Source organism: Vespa crabro, chromosome 1, assembly GCF_910589235.1.
Source record: "Vespa crabro chromosome 1, iyVesCrab1.2, whole genome shotgun sequence".
Lineage (NCBI taxonomy): Eukaryota > Metazoa > Arthropoda > Insecta > Hymenoptera > Vespidae > Vespa > Vespa crabro.
The window spans coordinates 798,612-822,500 of NC_060955.1; the positions used below are offsets into that span (position 1 = coordinate 798,612).

General features: G+C 27.7%; 3 protein-coding genes across 9 annotated transcripts; 1 reads left to right on the forward strand and 2 right to left on the reverse strand.

Annotated features, from left to right (window-relative positions):
- Positions 1–227: 227 nt before the first annotated feature.
- Positions 228–4,022, forward strand: LOC124430244. Its single transcript, XM_046976526.1, has 6 exons — positions 228–820; positions 901–1,003; positions 1,120–1,368; positions 1,468–1,716; positions 1,820–2,019; positions 2,105–4,022. Exons 1-6 carry the CDS (start codon positions 339–341, stop codon positions 2,451–2,453), a joined length of 1,632 nt encoding a protein of 543 aa, XP_046832482.1. The 5' UTR covers positions 228–338; the 3' UTR covers positions 2,454–4,022.
- A 124-nt stretch (positions 4,023–4,146) lies between these two features.
- Positions 4,147–17,572, reverse strand: LOC124430308 (GTP cyclohydrolase 1). Of its 3 annotated transcripts, none has more exons than XM_046976660.1 (6): positions 17,364–17,572; positions 12,637–12,852; positions 10,345–10,554; positions 7,454–7,619; positions 6,658–6,774; positions 4,147–4,958 (listed from the first exon to the last, which is right to left on the reverse strand). In XM_046976660.1, the coding sequence occupies exons 1-6, from the start codon at positions 17,434–17,436 to the stop codon at positions 4,829–4,831; spliced, it is 912 nt and encodes a 303-aa protein (XP_046832616.1). In that variant the 5' UTR covers positions 17,437–17,572; the 3' UTR covers positions 4,147–4,828. The 3 variants fall into 3 exon arrangements, with proteins under 3 accessions (XP_046832616.1, XP_046832626.1, XP_046832635.1); XM_046976670.1 differs by lacking the exon at positions 17,364–17,572 and adding an exon at positions 13,103–13,664; XM_046976679.1 differs by lacking the exon at positions 12,637–12,852 and having other exon boundaries at positions 17,364–17,567.
- Positions 17,573–19,744: 2,172 nt separating this feature from the next.
- On the reverse strand, positions 19,745–23,031 carry LOC124430250 (saccharopine dehydrogenase-like oxidoreductase). 5 transcript variants are annotated; one of them, XM_046976560.1, is made up of 9 exons: positions 22,433–22,531; positions 22,311–22,327; positions 21,857–22,040; positions 21,555–21,730; positions 21,108–21,424; positions 20,828–20,977; positions 20,666–20,753; positions 20,303–20,562; positions 19,745–20,199 (listed from the first exon to the last, which is right to left on the reverse strand). In XM_046976560.1, exons 3-9 carry the CDS (start codon positions 22,026–22,028, stop codon positions 20,094–20,096), a joined length of 1,269 nt encoding a protein of 422 aa, XP_046832516.1. In that variant the 5' UTR covers positions 22,029–22,040; positions 22,311–22,327; positions 22,433–22,531; the 3' UTR covers positions 19,745–20,093. The 5 variants fall into 5 exon arrangements, with proteins under 5 accessions (XP_046832516.1, XP_046832519.1, XP_046832497.1 ...); XM_046976563.1 differs by lacking the exons at positions 22,311–22,327; positions 22,433–22,531 and adding an exon at positions 22,888–23,031; XM_046976541.1 differs by lacking the exons at positions 22,311–22,327; positions 22,433–22,531 and adding an exon at positions 22,757–22,894.
- Positions 23,032–23,889: the final 858 nt, after the last annotated feature.

Below are 23,889 nucleotides of genomic sequence, written 5' to 3' on the forward strand. Positions count from 1 at the left end.
TCTGTTACTCCATGTAAAATCTTTAATAAATTTAATTAAAATTTTGTAAGCAAGAAAAACAAAAAAACAAATGCTATAACTTTCTGAACAATTAATATAATCTTTTCTTGTTTATAACCAAGTAAGGTGAAATGTTCTAGATAAATTTCTATAAAAATTAACAAGTTTTGTGAATCATTCCTAATCATTGATTTTTCTACGTTATAAAAAAAAAAAAAGAAATAAAAATGCCATTAAGATTATATAAAAGCAGTAAGTTATATGCCTCTAGAGTCTATACACGATATATCTACATATTATATATTGAAATCTAATATAATTTATTTAATAACATAGCCATGTATTCGATTAGTGACAATGGTAAAATATCAAATGATTTGTCTACTAATTCCAAATTAATGACAAGATTTAATTGCAAATCTAATCACATGAAAATTATAAAACGAGAACGTCTTACCGGTGGAGCAGATATCAATGAAAGTGTAGAAAATTTGGTAGAAAATAACGTAGAACCTACAGCTTCCATAGAACCTACAGCTTCCATACAACCTGAAGCTTCCATAGAACCTGAAGCTTCCGTAGAACCTGAAGCTTCCATAGAACCTGAAGCTTCCATAGAACCTAATGTTTCCATAGAACCTGAAGCTTTCATAGAACCTGATACTTCCATAGAACCTGTCGTAGAATCAACCATAAATCATTCTAAAGATGATTATGAAGAATCTTCTAAACAATTTCCTATACAAGAATCGAGTTTGAGCAACAATCAAATGGATCTTACAAGTGGTCCATGCTGCGTTTGTGCAACACATTTAATAAAGTAATTTGAATATCATTGTTATTCTCTGTCTGTTATATAAGAAAAGAAAAAAAAAAAATAAGTAACAATATTAATTACAGCAATACTAAAATCAATGAAATAATTGATTATGCTCATCAAAATCTTCAAGATGCCGGCAAAGCATTAGCAACATTAGGAGAGAACTTCGAACACGGTTTAAAGGTTGAATCCTGTAGGCATGAATAAATCAGGCAGAGACAAATAAATAAAATATTTTTAAATTAACATAAATATTAATTAAAATGATTTTTTTCTTTCTTGTTTATATATAACAAAAGTTGGCGATCGTCGACGTACTAGGAAGAATTCAACAATGGAGTACCACGGTACAAAATAAGTTAGATATTTGCAAAGGAGATATAGAACGTTTACAAGGAGAACTATTATCACAGATGTGTGCAATTACTGATAAGGAGAATAAAATAAAGGAGCTTAATAAACAGATAGCAGATCTTATGGCTGAAATTAATCGACTTAAGCAACAACTTGCTGAATGCATGGCTGCAAAAGAAAAATATTTGGCGAAAGTAAGTTATTATTTTTTATTATATTATTTCAATATATATATATATATATATATATATATATATATATATATAAACTATATTTATTAATTTATAATAAAGCAAAACCAAGTTGCATCAGAAAAAACAATAAAGAAAACAAACGTTGAAAATCCTGTTCAAAATCCTGGTGAAGAAATGACTGAAGATTTCTCAATGGCAAAAAAATTAAAAACGAAAGATTCACCAATAGCAAAAAAATCAAGAACGGAAGATTTTCCAATGGATAAAAATGGAAAAATTGAAGAAATGAAAAGGACAAAAGTACAAACACGTGAGAAGGATAAGGAAAGAAAGAGACGTGAGATAGAGGTATATATATATATATATATCCAAATCATATATAAAAATACGTATTATTTGATTTCTTTTCTAATAAAAACCAATCTCGATATGTTTTATTAAATCAATGTAGTTGGAATGTGAGATAGGATGTCTTAGAAAGGAAAATGAAAGATTGATGAAAGAAAAAATCGATTATGAGAATGCTATACAGCGAGCATTATTACGTGGAGTATCATCTCTCAACGTAGAAGCTTTGAGAGTATTACGTTGTCCACCAATACCATGTTGTAGTCCTTGTGCTCCATGTCCAATGTCCTTTATACCAACTACGTAGTATAATTTTTATTATTTGATTCAATTAATTTATCAAATTATATCTCTATTATTGACATTTCTTCTATTCTCGTGAGTTTAGCGAAGACACTGTTCCATGTCCAGTAAAAATGAAAAGACCTTGTCCAGCACGTCCAGCAAACAAAGAATGTTGTAATAGATATGGAAATGGAAATGAAAATGAAAATGAAAATGGAAAGAATTGGAAATACAATTATTGTGATTCCATGATCAAACAGCTTTGTGCGAGTCCTTGTTGTCCTGCAGGAAAAAATCGACAAAATTCTGACAATAGTATGTACTTTCTCTTGCATCAAGGTGATGCCGAAAACGTATGCAGAACAAACGAAAGATTATCACCACGTCCATGTGGTTCACCGATTATGAAGAAAGTTGAAATACCTCCATGTTCAAGATTTACAAGATTATGATAATATACTACTATCATATTGTCTTATTATTACTATACAATAATTGAAGGGATTAAGAATTGATAAACGACAACAGATTTAAAATATAAATATAATTTTATATAATATATATCACCAGAAAAATATTATAAATATTAAACGTTCGTTTTTTTTCTTTTTTTTTCTTTTTTTTTTTCATAAATAATCAATAATATATCCCATCTTTTCAATTTAACATCGACTGAAATAAAATAAACGCTTAAGGTTTACTAAACTTCACTTGGTCGAGTCTTAATAACAACAACATCCAATCTATAATTTGCAAAATATTGGAAGATCGATAAATGCGTGCATGTATTATATTCTTTTTTTTTGTATTTGGCTAAGAAAAAGTTATGAAATTCTACTTTATAGATTGAATCAATTCTAAATTATAGATTTTATCGATCTTACAATTTTTGCAACCTTATATATATATATATGTATGTATATATATATATATATATATATATATATATATATATACATCTTTCTGCGAATAAAGCAGCCATCGAAATTTGTTAATTCTTATCTATCGAGATTGTTATTATCATTGATCAACATTATTATATAAAAATAAATTATCGTTAGTTCGCATAAAAAATATGGCTACGTAAACTGGCTCGGCACTAAATATCCCTTTAATTCTGTCTGTACTTTTTCCTTTTTTTTTTTTTAAAGCGATTTTTCTTTACACGAACAAAAATATATTCGTGATAAATTTTTAATATACGCTTTCTTCTTTTTTTCTTTTTTTCTTTCACGTTTTATTTTTTAATGAGTTAACAGATAAAATGATAAGTTTCAAAAAAAAATTCACGGGAACTTTATGATCACTGCATAACTCGACAACGATGCATGGCTGAGCATTGTGTATCGACTAATGCATTATACAATCTTTTAGGCTTTTAAATGTATTATTATTATTATTGTTCTTCTTATTATTATTATTACTATTATTATTATTATTATTATTATTATTATTATTATTATTATTATTATTATTATTATTATTATTATTATTATTATTATTATTATTGTTATTGTTATTGTTACGTTTTCCTAAAGTATATTTAAAAAATACGTACTATTAGAGAAACATATTATGTCAAGATATTATCATGACATTATATATACACATACGATGTCATGACTCTGAATATCAAAACGTTTGATCATAACGTTTTGCAATAATCGTATGAATCAGACATTTACAAAAAATAATATTGCAACATGTACTCTTTTATTATTGTTAATGTAACATTTCCATTAGATTCTCTATCTATTGAAAAAAATTATTGTCATTAAGAATTCTTTCAGTTTGTTCTTTTTTTTTTTCTTTTCTTTTTCTTTCTTTATTTTTCCTTCTTCTTTTTATTTTATTTTCTTTTTTTTTTCCTTATCAATGACAGTTGCTTAATTGAGAAAATAAAAACTACACGTGAAAGCAACTCAAATTATGTCGAATACGCAAATCGTTGATATTATTATTATTAAATAAAAAAAAAAAAAAGAATAAAATTAAATTAAAAAAAAAAAAAAAAAAAAAAAGAAACTAACAAATCAATGATATATAAAATAATTACAAAACATCGAAGAAAAATTCGCTGTACCAGCAGCACGTTGTTGTTACTAATATATCAATCTATGTATTATTAGTTCTGCTTATTATTCGATTTCAATCAAAATTTCTCTCTCTCTCTCTCTCTCTCTCTCTCTCTCTCTCTCTCTCTCTCTCTCTCTCATTCGTTCATACATTAATCATTTGCAAATTCGAACGACTAAAAGGAAATATTAGACTTCCTTATTAAATATCAGTGTTTCTCTTATTCGATCGATTGCAAATGTTATTACAAACATCATATTGTCTTTTTTGTTTTTCCTTATTTTTTTTTTTTTTGTTTCTTTTTTTCGAACACCTTGGGTTTTAAACTCGTGAATTCTCGAAGTCTCGAACTCTCAAAGGAAATTTCATTGAGAGAAGAGGAAACCAACATTTTTTTTTTTTTTTTTTTTTTATAAACATATGAATGTCATCTTTCTTCTTTTTTTTTTTTTCTTTTTCTTTTTTCCTTATATGTACATATCCGTTTAAATATTGAGAGTAATATTTCAGTTTGGAAGATCTAGTTATATATAGATCTTTATATGGATCATTATTCGCAAACGTTTCGATTGAATATCACGAAGAAACTTCGGAAGGAGAGTTTAAGATTAGCAAAAAAGATATTAAAAAGAAAATAAAAAAAAAAAAAAAAATACTACGACAGCAAACAAATAGGAAGACCGATATATATATATATATATAAATGATGATGAAGGAACGCCGAATAAGAATTCCCTAAAGATATTATCGTTTATTTGCAATGGACAAGGTTGAGGAATTCCTCGCGAGTCTTTGGATCGTCACGGAAAACGCCGAGCATCGTTGAAGTAACGGTCTTGCTATTGATTTTCTGTACGCCTCTCATTACCATACACATATGTCTGAAATTTAAAAAAATAAAGTTATGTTTTTATCATTATTCGGATCATAATTAATATTATATCATTTTTATTTTTTTAGAATAATAACGATAATGATAATGATAATGAAAACAGTACTAATAATAATAATAATAATAATAATAATAATAATAATAATAATGATAATAGCAAATAATAATATAAAATATATATTAATAAGTTCACGATTATAAATATTTATTAATAATTATCCATTTCTCTTTCTCTCTCTCTCTCTCTCTCTCTCTCTCTTTTTACTCTTTTGTAAAAAAATATGAAGACCATTACTATTTTGAATATAATTGTTTCATGTATATTCTAATGCCGTTTTTCAAACAAACAATATCGTTAATATTCTTTCAGTTATATCTTCGTCCGTAAAAAAAAAAAAAAAAAAAAAGAAAAAAAACATTTGCATTTTTTCTTTTCTCTTATCTTCAAACATTATCTAACTAATGTAACGAATGTAACCTTCAACTTTTTTTTGCATAAGTATATTAATATATTATATAATATAGTAGATGTATATAAGTGATTCCGGTAATCACGAATGCATAATTAGAACGGTATAATCAAATGAATATTTTATATATAGAAAAATATCGGTGTAAGATTATCGATAAATATGTAGGAATATTAAAACGCAATCGTACAGATAATTAATCCTTTCCGCACCCTAGAGAAATAAAAAAAAAAAAAAAGAAGAAAAGCTGACGGATATAAAGACATTATTAATCCTGTAATTATGCTTTCATGTAACATCAGTTGGATAAATATTAATAATCTTTATTTAAATACTCTGTCAGTATATAAATATAAATAGCTATTATTATTATTATTATTATTATTATTATTATTATTATTACTAATTTTAATCTTATCATCGATAAGGCAAAGTTGAAAGAAAATGTTTAAGTACACGAGAAGGTATAAAATTCTTTCACGATAAAATAAATTATTAGTCCAAGGTTGAAATAGTACGTAAAAGATTAATCCTTGCGAAAACTGTTGCCCAAGCCTCGAGTGCGTTGAAATGGAACCAGAATTAAACATAGAGGAATTCGACTTGGTTCATTTTTTATTACAACACAACGCTCAGAACCGATTCCGCGTTGTGAAATGGACAATTAACACGTTGAATGCCACGTAAGTTATCGATGACTGACACTGAACTGTTCGTTTTTAGACCACGTCAGTCATTGATGATTGACAGTGTAAAATATGATATAAAACTAAAAAATTTATATCATTTGAAATTAATTATTGAAAATTTATTTAAAATTTACATCATTTTTATTCATTGCAGGATTATTTATACAGCAGTATCGAGTAAATTTTATATCCGTTAGTAGTGCGCTTCGCATTGCTATACCGCAATACCAGCGCTAATACGCAGCTGCGTGGCCTGACGGGGATTTCCCTAAGAATTTCCGTGGCACTTAACGCGGTGTTAAGCATTTTTATAAAATCCGAAGGTCGAGTTTCAAACTCGATATGATACTACGTGAAAGCTGTTCTTACATTCGATAATGAGGAAATAAAAAAAAGTAATTAGAATAGATCAAAGCTACATATGTTTGCTTGTATATATGTACGTGAGTGTGCATGTATTTTTATATACATACATACATACGTACGTATATATATATATATATATATAAGAGAGAGATACAATACATACACTCCTTCGATCACAACGGCCACTCCCGCGGGTTCCACAGCTTTCGTAACTGCTATTGCAATTTGTTTTGTTAAACGTTCCTGAACTTGAAGACGCCTGCTGAAGATCTCTACGATTCTGTAAAAATAATTGAACGAAAAAGATTGAACAAAAAATTATATGCCATTATTTAATTAAAAAATAAAGGAGAAGTGCAATCAAATATTATAATAAGTTACGATTGAGATCTTCCAAAATATTTATAAAAAAAAAAAAAAAAAAAAAAAAAAAAAAAAAAAAAAAAAAAAAAAGAAACAAAAACAAGAAAAAAGTAATAATCATTCGTTGATCGTAAATATTTCTTTTTAACCGTAGATACATTTTTGTTCGATTGTTTACTCGAGATTGAATTTCATGTGTAAACAGAACGACTATTCGCTCGAGCGATCACCGTAACGTGAAAGTATTTACTATATATATGCATATCTCTTGCTCTTTACTAACGTTTATTGTTCGACAATGTTCCAGATCAATAGGGAGGAACACACTGTAATTAAATCGTTCGAAAAGAAAGGAAAAAAGTCGAACAAAAAAGGAAAAAATCTATATGTAATAACACATGTTGATGTCTGTCATTAGTTAACATATATTCATTAATAATGATCTCAAAAGATCTATTACATCGTTATTTCGAATCATATTTTTTTTGTTTCCTTTTTTCTTCCTTTTTTCTTTCCATGTGTGTGTGTGTGTGTGTGTGTTTTTTTTTTTAATTATTCTTTTGTTTTTACGTCGTTTCATGCATTTTTATTTTTACCTCGCTAATTTGCTGAGACCAAGTATCTTCTTACAGGGTAGATAACCGATGGATACTTTTCCATAGAAGGGTACCAAATGGTGTTCACACATAGAGAACATTTCTATATCCTTGACTACCACCATTTCGTCGTGATCTTCGTCAAATACGGCATCGTTAATGACATCTGTGACAAGATAAAAAAAAAAAAAGAAAAGAAAAGATATATAAATTCATTTGTGTTTTTAAAGATACAATATAATATATTTTTTAAATAAATCTTTTGTTATCTGTAACCTTCTCTCTCTCTCTCTCTCTCTCTCTCTTTCTAGTCATAAATTTATATATTTGAAAGAGAAAGAGAGAAAATGTTTTATTCGAAGGATTGAAAGAAAAGATCCTAGTACAAGGTACGTGGGTTAAGGTCCTCGTGTTCCTAGTCTGTGATTTAGCCGATATTGACCTACTTACTGTATAACGTGGGAAATGGTGGTGGTGAATAGGTGTATCAGTGGTTAGTATGTGTTGGGAGGTAGGTAATGGAGGGTGCTCTCTCCCTCCCTCTCTCTCTCTCTCTCTCTCTCTCTCTCTCTCTCTCTCTCTCTCTTCATGGTTTCCACGGCAACCTTAACAAGAAACACCTTCGCAATGACCGACAACGATGGACGTATTATTCACCCTCTATTCAACCAAGTAGAGAATTCTCTTTACAAAAGATATCGCGAATAATTGTATTCTGTAATTATATTAAAAACAGTACAAGCCATTAAGTACGAACAATCAAACGATCGTAATTTTCATTGAAAAACTCGTGCATTAATATAGATGTTACGTTAATATTTTTATTATTGATTTTACAAAATTTTGTCTGTCTTCTTCTTCTTCTTCTAGTTTTTTCTTTTTCTTTTTTTAGTTTATTTTTCTTTTTTTTTCTTTATTTTTTTATTTTTCTTTTTTCTCTCTTTGACGTCAAACAGGAGAACGTGAAATCTCCAATCGACGTAATACGCGTGAAATTTGATTTTAATGAAAAAACGATATATATATATATATATATATATATATATATATATATATATGGGAAATAACGCTATATATATGGGAAATATATATGGGAAATAACGCTATCGGAAATGATATCGAAGAAAAAATGATCGATAGGCTTTTGCATTAAAAAGTAATATAACGTGTCTTTTTCATTTAAGATTTATCGAATTGTAAGAAGATAACTTTATCTTGAGAAGATAACTTATCTTGAAAATGGAACATGTAGAAGTGCATCTTCTTAAGGATTTGTAGAAGAGCTACTCGAATCTTAAAATGAATTAAACTCTCCCTCTGCCTTTATACCTATTCAAGAAAGAAAGAGAGAGATAGAGAGATAGATAAAGATGGAGAGAGAGACAGAGAGAAAGAGAGGGATGGAGAGAGAGAGAGAGATAGACAGAGAGAAGAGAACTTAACTCGATCAATGGCCATACTAATTTGTCTGACGTTTGTTAGGAAAGTGTCTCGAGTATCTTTCATCTAATCAATTCATCCAATTAAAAAATTAATTCGTGATATCAATGAAGATAAATTTGTACGTTACTTTTCATTAGAAAATTTCTCAAAAGAAAATTTTTCTAAAAGTCTTGGAAAAATTTCTTTTCATTTACGAAATCACACAAAGAGAGTTAGAGGAATCAAACGAGATTATAGAAGGAAAAAAAAAAAAAAAAGAAGAGATAAATAAATCTAATTGTAAATGTAAAAGCAAAATGTTTCTCTCTCTTTCTCTCTCACTTCTTCTCTTTCGCAATTGTAACTACGTCCCTGAAAAGCATTTATATCAAAAGCTTTACGTTCTCTTTCCTTTTCCAAGGCGCACTTAGGTACGCGCACCCTCTTTTCTCGTTCTCCCTTTTTCTCTTTCCTTTTTCATCCGACAAGGGTAACGTCAGCGAGATAAAGGTAAGAAAAGAAAAAGAAAAGAAATACGGTACTTTATTGCAAGATAAAAGTGCACGATGTTCGATATCTCGTTCTTTTTGTACTTCTAAGAAAGAAAGAGAGAGCGAGAGAAAGAGAGAGAGAGAGAGAGAGAAAGGGACAAGAAAAAAATTGAGGAATCAAAAAAAAAAAAAGTCAATCTCTAATCGTTATCGTTTCTTTATATCGAAGTATTTTTACCATTCTCGAATTCTTCCTTCTACTTTATTCGTCAATAATTATCGAAGCTAAAGTAAAAATAAAAGGACATAAAAGGCAAAAAAAGAGGATCTTAAAAAAATATTCCGAATTCCGTTAGCTACTTTCACCGAAGTAGGTGATCAATGTCAAAGTCAAAGTCGGCCGAACAGACATACGTTTCAGGAGTGAACGTATTTTCCCAACATTCTTCTTGGCCGTGAATCCCAATGGCAATTCGTTTCGTAACGATTTTTAAAATAAAAAAAAAGAAAGAAAAAAAAAAAGAAAAAAGGGGAAAAAAAAAGAAAGAAGAAATACTCGGAAGTTAAAACAATTCCTGCAACGATTCTCGATAGACTAGAGATTTCTAATAAGATATGGAATTTTCTCAATGAATAACGTTAAGTAATGTTATATTTAATGTTATAATGTTTATCCTTTTTATAATTCTCTGATTGACGTGCAAAAGAGTATATAAGTTGAATTATTTGTTTTACAGTGATAATCAATTATATTATTAAATATTTAAAATGCAATGTAAAATCCAATATTAGATTTTGATAATGAAAATTGATAACACACGCATATATATATATATATATATATATATATATATATATATCGCTCGATTTGAACTTATGTCAACTTAAAATATCTGCACACACGATATAAGCAATATCGTTCAGCATAGAATATATTATATTTTTGTATAGGACACCATCAAAAAAGGTTTCTCTTACCGTCGAGAGACTGATCATATCCTTTGGTAAAAAAAAGCATCGCCTTGGCTGCTCTTTCCGGTGTCTTTAAAAGTCCTTGCCGATCAGGATCCTCGCCAAGTGAACTTAGAAGTAATTTGTAACTCCTTGACATTTCTGGTAGCAAAGCTTCCCGCGTAGGTGGTCTATGATCCAATTCTAAATCATGATGAAAGGTACAGTTTTCGTGACCTGTAAACAAAATTTAATATTGTTGCGTCAGAAATTTTATCGCGGAACTCCGTCAAAATATATATCGTTTTGATAATAATATATTCAAGAGAGCAAGATAAAACAGATTAGAAGCTTGACAATAAATGTTTTTCCAAAACATATTGGATCGTATTTTCTAGGAAGTCATTCGATACTTTCGAGACATTCGATAACATGACCGACATAACAATCGATTAAACGATCGATAAGACGATCGTCGATTTAATTCATTTACCTAGAGACTCTTGGACAGATCACTTCGATCAAACGAAAGTGTAATGTGCGTGCGTGTATGTGTGTGTGTGTGTGTGTGTGTGTGTGTGTGTGTGTGTATTAATTTCAAGTTCATTTTTCACACATAACAAAACTTTTTAAATTACATCAGAATTAAGATTCTCGATTTGATCAGACTGTATTACACCGAAGTAAGTTGTATTTATGAAAAGTTCGATTCGGAAGATTAAAAACAAAATGTGAAATTTTGATTCTATACATAACTTTCTCTCGATAGTTCTCTTTCTCTAGTCTTACGAAACAATTATCTTCGAATTTTTTTTTTAATTGGCCATAACGTATAAGCGTATAAATATCGGCTCTATATCGCATGTCACGACCTATGACGATGTCTCACGAGTTCACAATGACGCTCTTCGATCTACGGGTATTTAGAAAGAGTAAATATTGATTTTTTTTTTTTTTTATCATGGAAAAAATGTCTCATTGTCTAAGAGAACGATCATTTGTTTTCGTAAGTTCATTATTTATTTTTAATTTTATTTACTTATTTATTTATTTCTTTTTTTTTTTTCTACAACGTCTGCTAATTGAATTTCAACTGTTTGCTTCAGGAAAAATCCAATTTGTTATCTAAGATCAAGTTTTGTCTATTTACCAGCGATAAAAGATAAAAATACTGTAAATCATATTTTGCGATTGATTTTACTAATATTATTAAATGATTCATTAAACTCATTGATATATACGTTCGTTCGATTATATCAAAACAATGTATTAAAGTGCGATATATAAAAATGCGAAAAGACTTTTTTTTTTTTTTTCATATCGTTTTTTAAATCACGATGAAGAATTAAAGTGATTAAGAATATTCTTACAATTGGTAGAATATATATCGAAGAATGTATCGAGAAACGAATTTAAATTGTTGAATCGAATCGCGAACAGTATTATAAACGAATTATCGATTCGTTCTTATTTCCATGAATACTAGTCATTACTTTTTTATTCCATTAGATCCAGCTTCATCAATAGATATCATTAGATCGTACTTCATCCATGAGAAATCAATTATTTACAATTATTTAATCAATTATCTTAAACATCATTTCGTCTACGAATAGAAAACAAACTTGATTTATTTAAATTGAAATTGTTAGATACTCGACATAATGATCTATGCCGTCTATTAAAAATACAATTATTCTTTAAAGATCTGTTTAATTTTAAAGCTTCCTCATCGACATGAAATCGATTAAAGGGATCGAATGATTTTATAACATTAGGATTGATAATAATTAATACGAGAGTATAAATTAAAAAAATAATAATGTGAGAGAGAAGTCATGGTCACGTTGTTTTCAAGATCCTCTATTAAATTATTATCTAGAAATTATATTGGCATTATTTAAAAATTGTATGATATAATACGAATTCCTTTGCATGAAATTGTTCTGTTTTAAAAGAAAACAGAAAAAAAAAGGAAAAAAAAAGAAAAAAAAGAACAGAAAATAATTATTTCAATCATTTGCACTTTATGATAATAAACGGTTCGTGCGCTATTGAATATTAATTATGGTAATTTAAGTGGACGCGCAACAGGTCGAGAAATATCTTATGAATTACGCAGGAAACATTAATGACAACAAAAAAAAAGAAAAAGAAAAACAAAAAAAAAAGAAAAACAAAACAAGAAATTTAATTTCCTCGAGTAAAAAAAGGTGTGGGACGGGACGGGCGATTTCGATTTCGATTTCGATTTCGATTTCGATTTCGATTTCGACGTTCACGTAAAATCGTTTTAAAAATCCAGGAAATTAGGTATACCTGGCGTTGTCGAGGTTCGAGGTGTTCTTGGCGTTCCAGGAACATCTAAATCTCCTTCCTCGATATTTTTATTCCAAGAAATAGACCTCAGTGGATGGGGTTTCTTCAATTTGATCGACTTCTCATCGGTGATACATTGTTTAGATAGTCCATTCATGATCGTTCCTTTATTTTCTTCTTTAGAGTTGGGACGAATGTTCTTGCTGGTTGAATTTTCTTTGGGAAAGAAAAATAAAAAAAAAAAAAAAAATAACATCGAATAGGATCTATCGAGGAACGATGAAGAAACTTTTTTACAAACGATATCCGATTATAAAAAAAAAATTTGACAGGTATCAAATAAAACATAAGACATATAACGTATGACGATAATATTACATCTTAAATTAATTCTCTATTCAGAAATTGATTCTAACGTTTCTCAAAAATAATTAACGAACTTACGAATGTTGAGTTAAAAACTTACTCTATATACTTTTCAGGTCACACTTCTAACGTCAATTTGACACGCACAAACTCAAATCAATGATATAAACGGCAATGTTAAAATTATCGTAGGAACGAGATAGATAGATAGATAAAGAGAGAAAGAGAAAGAGAGAGAGAGAGAGAGAGAGAGAGAGAGAGAGAAAGAGAGAGAATTTAAAACGTCAAATCGAAAAGATCTTTTTTTACGTTAAAATGATCCGATAGACGAAATGTAAGAAATAATAAAAAAAAAAGGAATTAAAAACACTGTTCTTTATTGCGTGCGCGTGTGTATTAATAACAAGTGACAAAAGCCGAAAAAGTGAGAGTAAAGATGAAGGAAAAACAGCAGCCGAGTTAAAAACGCAAAGAGGAGAACGATTACGCTCACCGGAGTGATGCGGTGTGACTGAACCGGATGAACGGAATCACGGCGAACGCTAACGTCCCCTGGAACATTCTCTCTCTCTCTCTCTCTCTCTCCCCCTCCCTTCTCCTACCCTGCAGCTCAACTCACTCTTCGCCTTTCTCCCACCTTTGTTTCCCTCCTACTCTTTTTTTCTGACACCTCTCTCTCTCTCTATCTCTCTCACTCTCTCTCTTTCTCTTTACGTTCCTTTTATCTCTCAACATTCTCAGCTCTTCACATTTTCCTCCTCTACTGGAGAGATCTCCTCGCAAAAGTCATAGACACCGAGTCAAATACGAGATAAAATATAAAAAAATCATTTATCGATATTTTTTATCTTCCGATTTCTGATTTCGAAGAATTATAAAAATTGTCCGATTTATCTTTCGCTGGTTAATTATCAAGTAATTAATAAATCAAGAATTAATAATATCTACAGATATAAATTTTATATGATTGTCGTCTATCGACTACTTATCGTAAGGAAATTATAAATTTGTTTATAATTTCTATTTTTATTTACGATTTGTTTGAGTCTTTTACGTTAATTGAAGAGAGAAAAAAAAAAAAAAAAGAAAAAAGGAAAGAAAAGAGAAGAAAAATGATATAATTTTAATGCTCTATTTTAATGCTAAATTGTACATTGTAAAATTTTATAAGAAATTAGAGAAATCAAATATCGCAAATTTGTCGATAAATTCTAATTGATCGCTAATTTGTTCGTTGAAATATGCAATATAAATCATTTGCAATAAACTCCAGTGTATTAACGTCACAGTAAATCCCATCAGAGAAGACCGGTTCGCGTTCACTTTCCTCTATTAAGAAGGAAAATAAAGCACAACATTTCCTTATAATCCGAAATGATTATTTTCGAAACAGCGACATTCTTTTTCCTCGATACAAATATCATTTCTATTCATAGAAATATATATATATATATATATATAAAATTTTTTATAAATAAATTTTTATTTAGCAATGATCTATTATATTTTATTTATCTTATCTCTACGAGAGCTAAGTATAAAAATAAATATATGATAAATAAGGAAAATAAAAGATATAGATAAATATATAAAATAATAATTGACCCGAATGATTATTTGTCACAATATTATTATAGTTTCGAGGAAATATTACCGTTTTCGAAAATGTTACAAAAGTAACTTATTATTGTCTGTTATCATCGATAATTATTCATCGTAATGATTAAAAGCATTAGATCCTTTTCGTCGATAATGAAATTCACTTCGTCCTCCTATCTATTAGACGTTCTAGTAATGATATTCTAGGAAGACCCTGTTAGACCAGAAAGATCGTATATCTATTGAATATATTAGAAGCATTTAGAGTTACGATTGAAGATAAATTTGTCAAATCTTTCAAAAATTTTATGAGAAATAAATGAAAGAAAATGACATATTAATTGAAATTAATGAAATGAATTAGATTAACGTTATCTCTTTTAAGACGTTTTTAACGTATTTAACGTTATCTCTTTTTTGCTATTCAGTATATGTCTATATCAAGTGCTCGTCTCCGCATTCATAGTCGCACTACTGAAAGTTGGCTGAGCACAATTGACTTTAGCTACTTACAATCGATAGAGGGTTTGTAAACTCGCAAGCGTGTTACAAAAATATTCAGTAAGTCAATTTTTTTTCGATGCATTAATACATAAATAATGACATCGTCGTTGCATTTCTTAACTTCGTTGTGTATGTATGTATATACGTGGGTATACGTATAGATTGATAAGATAAAAAAAAAGAAAATAGCAGATATATTCTTAATCACTGAGATCTTGTTAACAATTGTGACGATCGTTTGAAAAGTTATATTACCTAAAGTCTTTAAAAAGAGATTATATCTATTTATACGTGCGCGAGCGCGCGCACGCGCGTTTGTGTATATATATATATATATATATATATGTATGTATATCGTGGTACATTTTCCGTGGAGTATCCAGCATTAATAATACCAAGTACCGGTGCGACATGCATGTCGGTTAAAAAGAAAAAGAAAAAAAAAAAAAACGAAAGAAGAATCATCGCGCGAAATAAAATGATTCGTAAGTAGTCCGAGGTCGATCTCACGCAACTACGTGAACATATTAATAATACATTTGTTGAATGACAAATTACCCACACACGGAGTACACCCCGAAGTAATGTGTTTGAAGCAAGTTTTTTTTATTGTTGTTGTATATTAAACAAAACCGGGAGTCCTTCGATAAGAACGACAGAGAAAAGAATTTTTGATGTTATATAAAAGTAATTTTTCGCTTTATAGTAATGAGAGACTTAATGGTATGTAATTATCGAATAAAAAAAAAAAAAAAAAAAAAAAAGAAAAAAGGAAAAAGAAAAAAGAGAGAAAAAAGAAAAAAAAAGCAGAAGAAGAAAATCGATTAGATAATACTATTTGTATTTATATAAAAGGCTACTTATTTATTTATTTATTTAAATATTTATTTATAAAAAATAACGTATGAGCTTGTGTTACTGTTACACGACGACGATAATATGACTGCCATTCCCTCTAACCATAATCTACTTATGTAATTATCAAATGCAATTCGATATATAAATCTTCTAAGGTAATTATTTATTATTGAATGGCAATATGCTGTAAAACAACAAGTATGATATAAAACAACTCGCTTCTTCATTATATAATTCTTTTATAGCTTATTTATATAGGATTTTATGCAAGAGATAAAAATCAATATTAACACATTGTCGACACAATCCTACTATCAAATGAATATTTTTTGTAAAATATATCAGATACGCTTATGTGCCTATTGAAAATTTTTATTAAAAATTAATGAAAAAGTACGAATTAATGACAGTAGCATTTTTTTCAATAATCATAGAAATATTTTCTACCTTATAAAGATATACCAATCAAAAATTTACAAATATATTTTCAACGTTTAACAAATATAAGACACCGATTTAAGTCTTTCAGCGACAATGCGTTAACATACTTATTGAGCGTTTCATTATACTTCGAGTATTTTTTCGTTTGTTTTATTTTATTTTGTTTCTTTTTTCTTTTTTTTTTTTTTTTTTTTTTATTGTTAAAAATTCGACAAAAGAAAAGATACGAATCTTATGAAATCTAAGTTTAACTCGTAAATTAAAAGTCGACAAGAAAGGGTAAGAAAAGATATCGGAAGTAAAGCCTAGATCGAATCTATCGAAAGTAATTGCAGGTAAGATTGTTTATAGCTTTCATTGGACTTACATCAAAGAAACGAAAGCAACTCTATCGATATCACGATTCCCATGTCACGAACATAAGTATATAATTCGTTACGTTCACCTGTCATACCTGACTTAGCACGAGGTCATTTAGTATTGTATATCGCTTTTATTCTCACCCTCAATAGAAAAAAAAACAATCGTTACCATCGGCCTCGATAAAAGTCATTAGCTATCGATCTCATAACTGTCGAGATGTCTCTTTTCTTTGTTTTATCTCGTTTCTTTTCAAAAACAAAAGAAAAGAAAACACAATGAAAAGAGTAGATCTTTCAATAACGACAAAATTATATAATATAAAGTACAAATGTATAAAATAGAGCGTGTCAAAAATCGTACTAAGGTGATCTTTGAAAATCAATAATTTTACAAGTTGCAGCGTCCCCATGTATCGAAATTTTTCATTAGTTAAAGAAAGAAAGGAAGAAGAAAAAAAAGAGAAAAAAAAGAGAAAAAAAAAAAAGAAAAAATAATCCAAAAGTATATCATCGATTGATAAGATTTTCAATTGATAATTTTTATCTTTTTATATAGTTGAATGAAAAATTGAAAATTTTATGAAAAAAAATTTTTACCATTCGTCATGTTCTTGTCCTTCCGTTTAACAGCATAACTTTCGTCGTCTCTTTGAATTTTAATGTTCTCCATATTTTCAATAGATATCTTTTGAAAATCTATAAGAGAGATAAAGAAGAAAAAGAAAAAGAAAACCAAGAGATAATTTTATAATACGTTCTTTTCACGACGAAGCGCGCAAACTAACTTACATTGGTTTCGGACAAGACAGTTTATATATCAGAGACGTATAAACTTGACTCGCGGAACAAATTGCCCCTTATCCCCCTCTCACTCTCTTTTGTTTTTCCTTAGCGGATTCTCGCTCTCTCCCACCACCATCACGACAATACTCTACAATGTATACTAGTTGTCTATTGTATATCGTTGTTACATATAATATCTGGAATTATATTTATTTATATATTGTTCCTTTCAATTATAAAATATTTGTAAAACATAATAAATATAATAAATATACTTTTAATGTATTAAATCGATTAGCAATTGGGAATTAACGGTGAAAGAATCATTTTTTTCCTTCAACAGAAATGTCTCACGTGTCTCCGTTATATATCACCGTCTAGGAAAAACCTTTGTAAAATGAAATTGTATTTCCCTATATCTTCTCTCTCTCTCTCTCTCTCTCTCTATCTATCTATCTATCTATTTCTACCTCTATCTGTCTATCACGTTCTAGGTCCTGTCTCGTTTACTTCCGTCTCTTTTTCTCTTTCTCTCTCTCTCTCTCTTTCTCTCTGTCTTTTTTTCTCGTTAACTCATTCAGATATTTACAAAAGATCACCGACTCTAGATCACTTCGGAGAGCTAATAGACCGCAATAAAGTGTTGTTAAAAAATAGTGACTCATTAATCGACTTATTAATTGATTGAATTCTTCGTAACATCGACCAATTTCTGATAATTTCTAAAAATAAAAGAAATTCTAATAAATAGATAATAAATATAATTGTAATTATAATGAATCGCTAAGATTTTAACAGGAGTATAAATTATTAAAGAAAGTATATAAGAAGATTAACGTTTGGATATGAATTAACAATAAAATTGGTGATAAAAGCATAATGTAAGATTTAAAAACGAATAAATGAGGGAACGTTTAAGTGACCATGTATTATATGACTTTATACTATGAATTTAATGTTTAATGAAGACTGATTAAATATCGTTGCGTGATCATTGCCATTATCATCTATCAAACGATCATTATATTAACATGTTTGAGAAGAAATAAGAATTCATTAACATAATGTCTACTTAGCTGCGAAAAAGTAATTATGAAACAGTTATAAAACCAATAATAAAATGTATATTTTCATATAAACATACATAAATATATATACATACACGTATATATATATATATATATATATCATCATATTTATAGTAAATATACTATAGTAAATGAATAGTCATTAAAACGATACTTAAGGTATTTCTAAATACAACATAATTAATGTGGCAAGGTTAATAGAATATATAAAATATACTTTCGAGATAATAAATTTGGATTGGTCGATTCGAAGGTTGATTTGAATATGAAAGACCGCCATTGTGGTCGGCCTTCCATTAAAAAAAAAAAAAAAGCAATCTATTTTATTACAAAGAATGAGTCATACTTCCTTAAGCGAGTTTTCCTTCAAAAAAAAAAAAAAAAAAGAAAAAAGAAAAAAGAAAGAAAGAAATATGTAAGATACGATCCGTACATTTCTGAAAATAATTATGAAAGTAATTACGCGAGTAAATAATTATTGAAAGTAATTACGTGCCTACCTGGGTATCTACATACGTAAAATGCCGTAGATATGATACATTGGGTTTCCAGTGTCGCCAACCTATTGGTTATGCTCTGAGATCATGACCAACAAGGATAACGATATTATGACGTCGTACACATTATAATTTACGAAGAAAGTCCACTTTCCCTTCGTCCACATTTACACCTTTGATCGATCTCACTCCTTCATATTTTATATACATCAAGCTTCATATTTTATATTTATCGAGTTTTGACAAAAGATGTGATATTTTTTCCAAACGTTATTAACAATAATACAAACCAAATGTAAAATTTATAATCGATTGATAATAATAAATTGAATGAAACATATTAATCGGATTAAAATATTAACAGAAATATATTTGAACGATAACTTTTCTCGGAATATATTATACTAATGTAAAGAAAACTTGTATATTATTCTCTTTCATATAATTGAAGAAAGAAAGAGTTATTTCTTTTTATATTGGATTGTCCGAAAAGTTCGTGCCAATTTTGTCATTACGCAATCTACCAAAAATCGGAACGAACCCGATACTTATAATCATTATTCTTAATTTGCAATTCTTTATTGTGTAATTATAATTGAAATAAAAGAAATAACATTTTATGTTTTATTTATAACATAATAAAAATGTAAAAATGTAAATAACCATAAAATACCATAATATTAAAATTAATAACCATAATATCTTTGAGAGAACCATGTTAACTTATATCCTTCATGTTTGTTATAAACAATAGTAATCTATATTATATCAAAATGTGTTTATAAAATATTAGCTCTAACTGTTATCACAAATTATTTTTCTACTTTGTATAGATAATAATACCAAAACCGAAAAGTTAAATCTATAATAAAGACATTACATTGAAGATAAGTAACAAACGATAAGTAATACGAAAAAAATATTGAAAGACCTTATCCTGTAATATGTTAATAATACTTTCATTTTTCAATGGACGAAACAACTTCAAATTTAAGACATTTTTTGTTTAATTCATCGATAAGAGAAGTCTTACTAAATGCGGCAGCAGTAGTAAAGATACCTCCACTAAAATAAACAAAAAAATATATATATATATATATATATGTATATTATTTAACGTAAATAAAATTACGAAACACAAACACAATAGTGAATAAAAATAATTTACCCTTCAGGCATTTTATCAGATTCCTTCAAAATGATAAGAGCACATAACATTACAGCAACACTAGTTATGGCGTAAGGATTAACACCTGTAACTTTTGTAACCATCTCCTTATTTGGAGGATCAGAATGAACATCAGAAGGTTCACTTAATTTTTCAGTCCAACCACGTGCTAAGAAAGTGAAAGATAATTTTAATTCATTTAATGTTTTTTCGGTTGGTTCTTCATGACTTATGAATCCATAAGTAAATAGTTTGGGATACTGAAAACAAATAATGCTTTTCTCATTTCATATTTAAAATAAATATATTTTTCATAGAGATGTATCTCATTCATGATCTCTCTTAATTATATCATTTATTTACCTTTAATATTAAACTGCGTCCATATGAAAATTTCATAAGAAAATACAATATAATCATAAAACTCAGCATAAATATATAAAATAGAGATCTAAGAAAGAAAAATGTTCGATTAATTGTATAATTTTTTAATTATTAAATTTATATTTATAAAAGAATACTAACGAGAATCCAATATATACTTCAGCCTGAATAGGTCTCTGGTTATATTTTTCAAAGAAATATCTTTGTGAACGATAGATTATTGAACGATCTGCACCTGGAAATGCTATGGACCATTCATTTGTAAAAGCACATTTATGTGGAAGCCAACCTCTAGTAAAGAAAAAAAAGAAAAAGAAAAAAAAAATGACATTATAATATATAATAAATAATTTTGTATATTGTCTACACATAGTTTTTTTATAATATTTTGAAACATCAATTATACGATAATTCAACTAACTTGAATTTTAATTTGGGCTTCAATTCTGGTAATTTCTTAGAAAATATTTTTTTACGAATATCACGTAATTTTTCCTTTTGATTGAATCCATAAATCAAACTTTCCAAGGACGTAAAGTTTGCTACAGGTTTGTTACAATTTTTCAAATTTGAGGTACTAAAGTATACTTCGGTACTATTAACTTCCCCGCCAAACTTTTGTTGTGTAAAAACCATGCCAAGATCTGAAGGAATGCTATCAAAGCCGCAAGCATTTACAATATAGATACCAGCATTTTGTGCCGCTTCGTTATACTTCAATTGCATTTCTTCTATGAACTACAAATAGTCAAAATACAATATAATAGTCAATAAAAAAGAATTATTTTTATGATATTGAATATAATGTATCTTTCCCTTAAAAAAAAATTAATAACTTATCCAATATTAGAATGAAATCATTACATACCAGAGCTTCTCCAGTAACATCAACATAATGAATTTTGGCAGCTATACAAGCTTTAATAACAGGTTCGCCATAATGTATATATGGACCGCAACAATTCACAAGAACTTTTGCCTTTTCTACCATTTTCTTAAGAGATTCTTCATCCTTTATATCCGCAATAATAATGGGAACGTTTTCTAAATATCATTTACATAAATTAATATCACATATCTAATTCTTAAGATATTAGTCATCAATATGTATGTTAAATTAATACAATTTATAGATTCATATAAAGTATAATTTGAATGCATAAATTTTACCAATATCCGGTGCACACGCTTTAACAGTAGATTCTAATGCCTCTTTTCTACGTCCAGCTACGCCAAAATTAAATTCTGTTTCTTTAGCCAAACGTGCTGCTTCTTTAACAACATATTGTCCAGTAAATCCAGTAGCACCAAATATTATTATATCTAACTTATTGTTCTTCATTTTGATGAAATTCTATGGAACATATATATTAAGTATGTAAGATTTGAACTGTATAAAAAGGTCATTGCAACACATAAAAGATTAAATAAAAGGAAGAAAAAAAGAAAAATAATACTGCACTGTCAAAAATCTTCAATCTCATCGGGCAAAAATATTTACAAAATAATTTATATTATTTTATATATACATATATATATACATATATATATTAAATAATAATTTAATTTGAAACGTTTCCTACGTTTATAATCTTTTCAAGATAGAAATGAATGTGCGACGTACCTGCAACTCTTACACGCCTTGTTTTTTATTTACGCGAAGTAAAAATTCAATCAATTATTTAATAAAATGAATAAATTCTTATATCTTTTATATTGTTTTATAAATTTAACACAATTGAATACCTGTATTATTATTTCAAGTTATTATCTTAGACTAACTTTCACAAGTAACCATGAAAAAGGATGACTCTTAAAAATAAAAGTTATATATATGTTCATTATGCATGAATGAATATATATATATTATTTTTTATAATCGTCCGATAGTTTTTTGTGATCATATAGGAGTATAACCAATTAAATGAATTATTTCAAACTATATTATTATAAATTTATACTAAAATTATTATTATTATTATTATTAATGTCCCCTATACTATTATAATAATATTATTATATTATTTTTAATTTATATTAAAATTACTATATTATTATTATTAGTATCACCTTAAGCATGCATAACAATCGGTTTCCGGTAGATTAAAATAAATAATGTTAATAAGTTGTTAACTTAGTTTTTTTCTGATATTCTTTTTTTTTTTTTTTTTTTTTTTTTTAATAATAAATATAATACGCACATATGACAATTCAATTTACGACAAAGAAAACAAAATTTTGGTTGAATCTTTTCAGGAGTTCATTTCTATTGTTCCTATGATGTAGAATTCCCCAGCGATTTATTTTTCTTTAACGTTTCCCCTATACGACTAAATTACTCATTTACGTCTATTCTACTTCACTATAGTACTAAACTGATAACAATGATAACAATAATAATAATAATAATAATAATAATAATAATAATAAAAATGTATTGAAATATGTATATTTTATATTTATAATAATAAAGACAATAGTGATATGTTACTATTTAAAAAATTTAGGATCAATCGTCATAAATATGCGTCCATTCTCGAATCGGAGGATTATATGATGTTTATGGCAATCAACAATTTCGAGCAAAAGATACTTGATATAAATATATTCTTCTACTTTTTTTCCTTATCATTGTTCTTGTCATTATATTATTATATATTATTACTGTAGTAATTATAGTAATAATAGTAATAATATAAAGTACTTCTACATAGGAAATAGCACTGAGAGAAAAATCTCGATAATATTAGTCCTTTCAAATATTTATATTATGAAATATCGTGAAAGGAAATTCGTATTTTGATCTTTATAAAAAATAATATATAAGTATGCATTCAGTGATTTTTTTTTTTTTTTTTTTTTTTTTTTTTTTTTTTTTTTTTTTTTACAAAAATAATCATCAAATATACATACTTTATGTACATTTATATTTATATAGTTTATATACATTTGTCATCAAAAAAAATTACACGTTTGCTCTGTCCTATCTAATACAGGACAGATCATTGCGAAACTCATGTTAATCACAATCAATGGAAGAAATAAATGTAAATAAAACTAATAATGTAATAAAAATAAATCTTATTAAATTATTAAATAAAGACAATGATATCAAATCATTTATTGTATAATTAATAATTATTTTATTCTCTTATTTTATATTTACATGTTTGTTTATCTTCTTAATGTTCATGACTTGTACA

What these genes read in the sequence shown, in the direction of transcription:
- LOC124430244 (XM_046976526.1), top strand. Translation starts at nt 339, where the DNA reads ATGTATTCGATTAGTGACAATGGTAAAATATCAAATGATTTGTCTACT. An exon ending in TGTGCAACACATTTAATAAA is followed by an intron (nt 821 to 900) that starts GTAATTTGAATA and finishes TATTAATTACAG; the next exon opens with CAATACTAAAATCAATGAAA. An exon ending in ACTTCGAACACGGTTTAAAG is followed by an intron (nt 1,004 to 1,119) that starts GTTGAATCCTGT and finishes ATATAACAAAAG; the next exon opens with TTGGCGATCGTCGACGTACT.
- LOC124430308 (XM_046976660.1), bottom strand. Translation starts at nt 17,436, where the DNA reads ATGGAGAACATTAAAATTCAAAGAGACGACGAAAGTTATGCTGTTAAA. An exon ending in ATATGATCAGTCTCTCGACG is followed by an intron (nt 7,620 to 10,344) that starts GTAAGAGAAACC and finishes ATCTTGTCACAG; the next exon opens with ATGTCATTAACGATGCCGTA. An exon ending in GGTCTCAGCAAATTAGCGAG is followed by an intron (nt 6,775 to 7,453) that starts GTAAAAATAAAA and finishes TTATTTTTACAG; the next exon opens with AATCGTAGAGATCTTCAGCA.
- LOC124430250 (XM_046976541.1), bottom strand. An exon ending in ATGTTACTGGAGAAGCTCTG is followed by an intron (nt 21,425 to 21,554) that starts GTATGTAATGAT and finishes GACTATTTGTAG; the next exon opens with TTCATAGAAGAAATGCAATT. An exon ending in AAGCCCAAATTAAAATTCAA is followed by an intron (nt 20,978 to 21,107) that starts GTTAGTTGAATT and finishes TTTCTTTACTAG; the next exon opens with AGGTTGGCTTCCACATAAAT.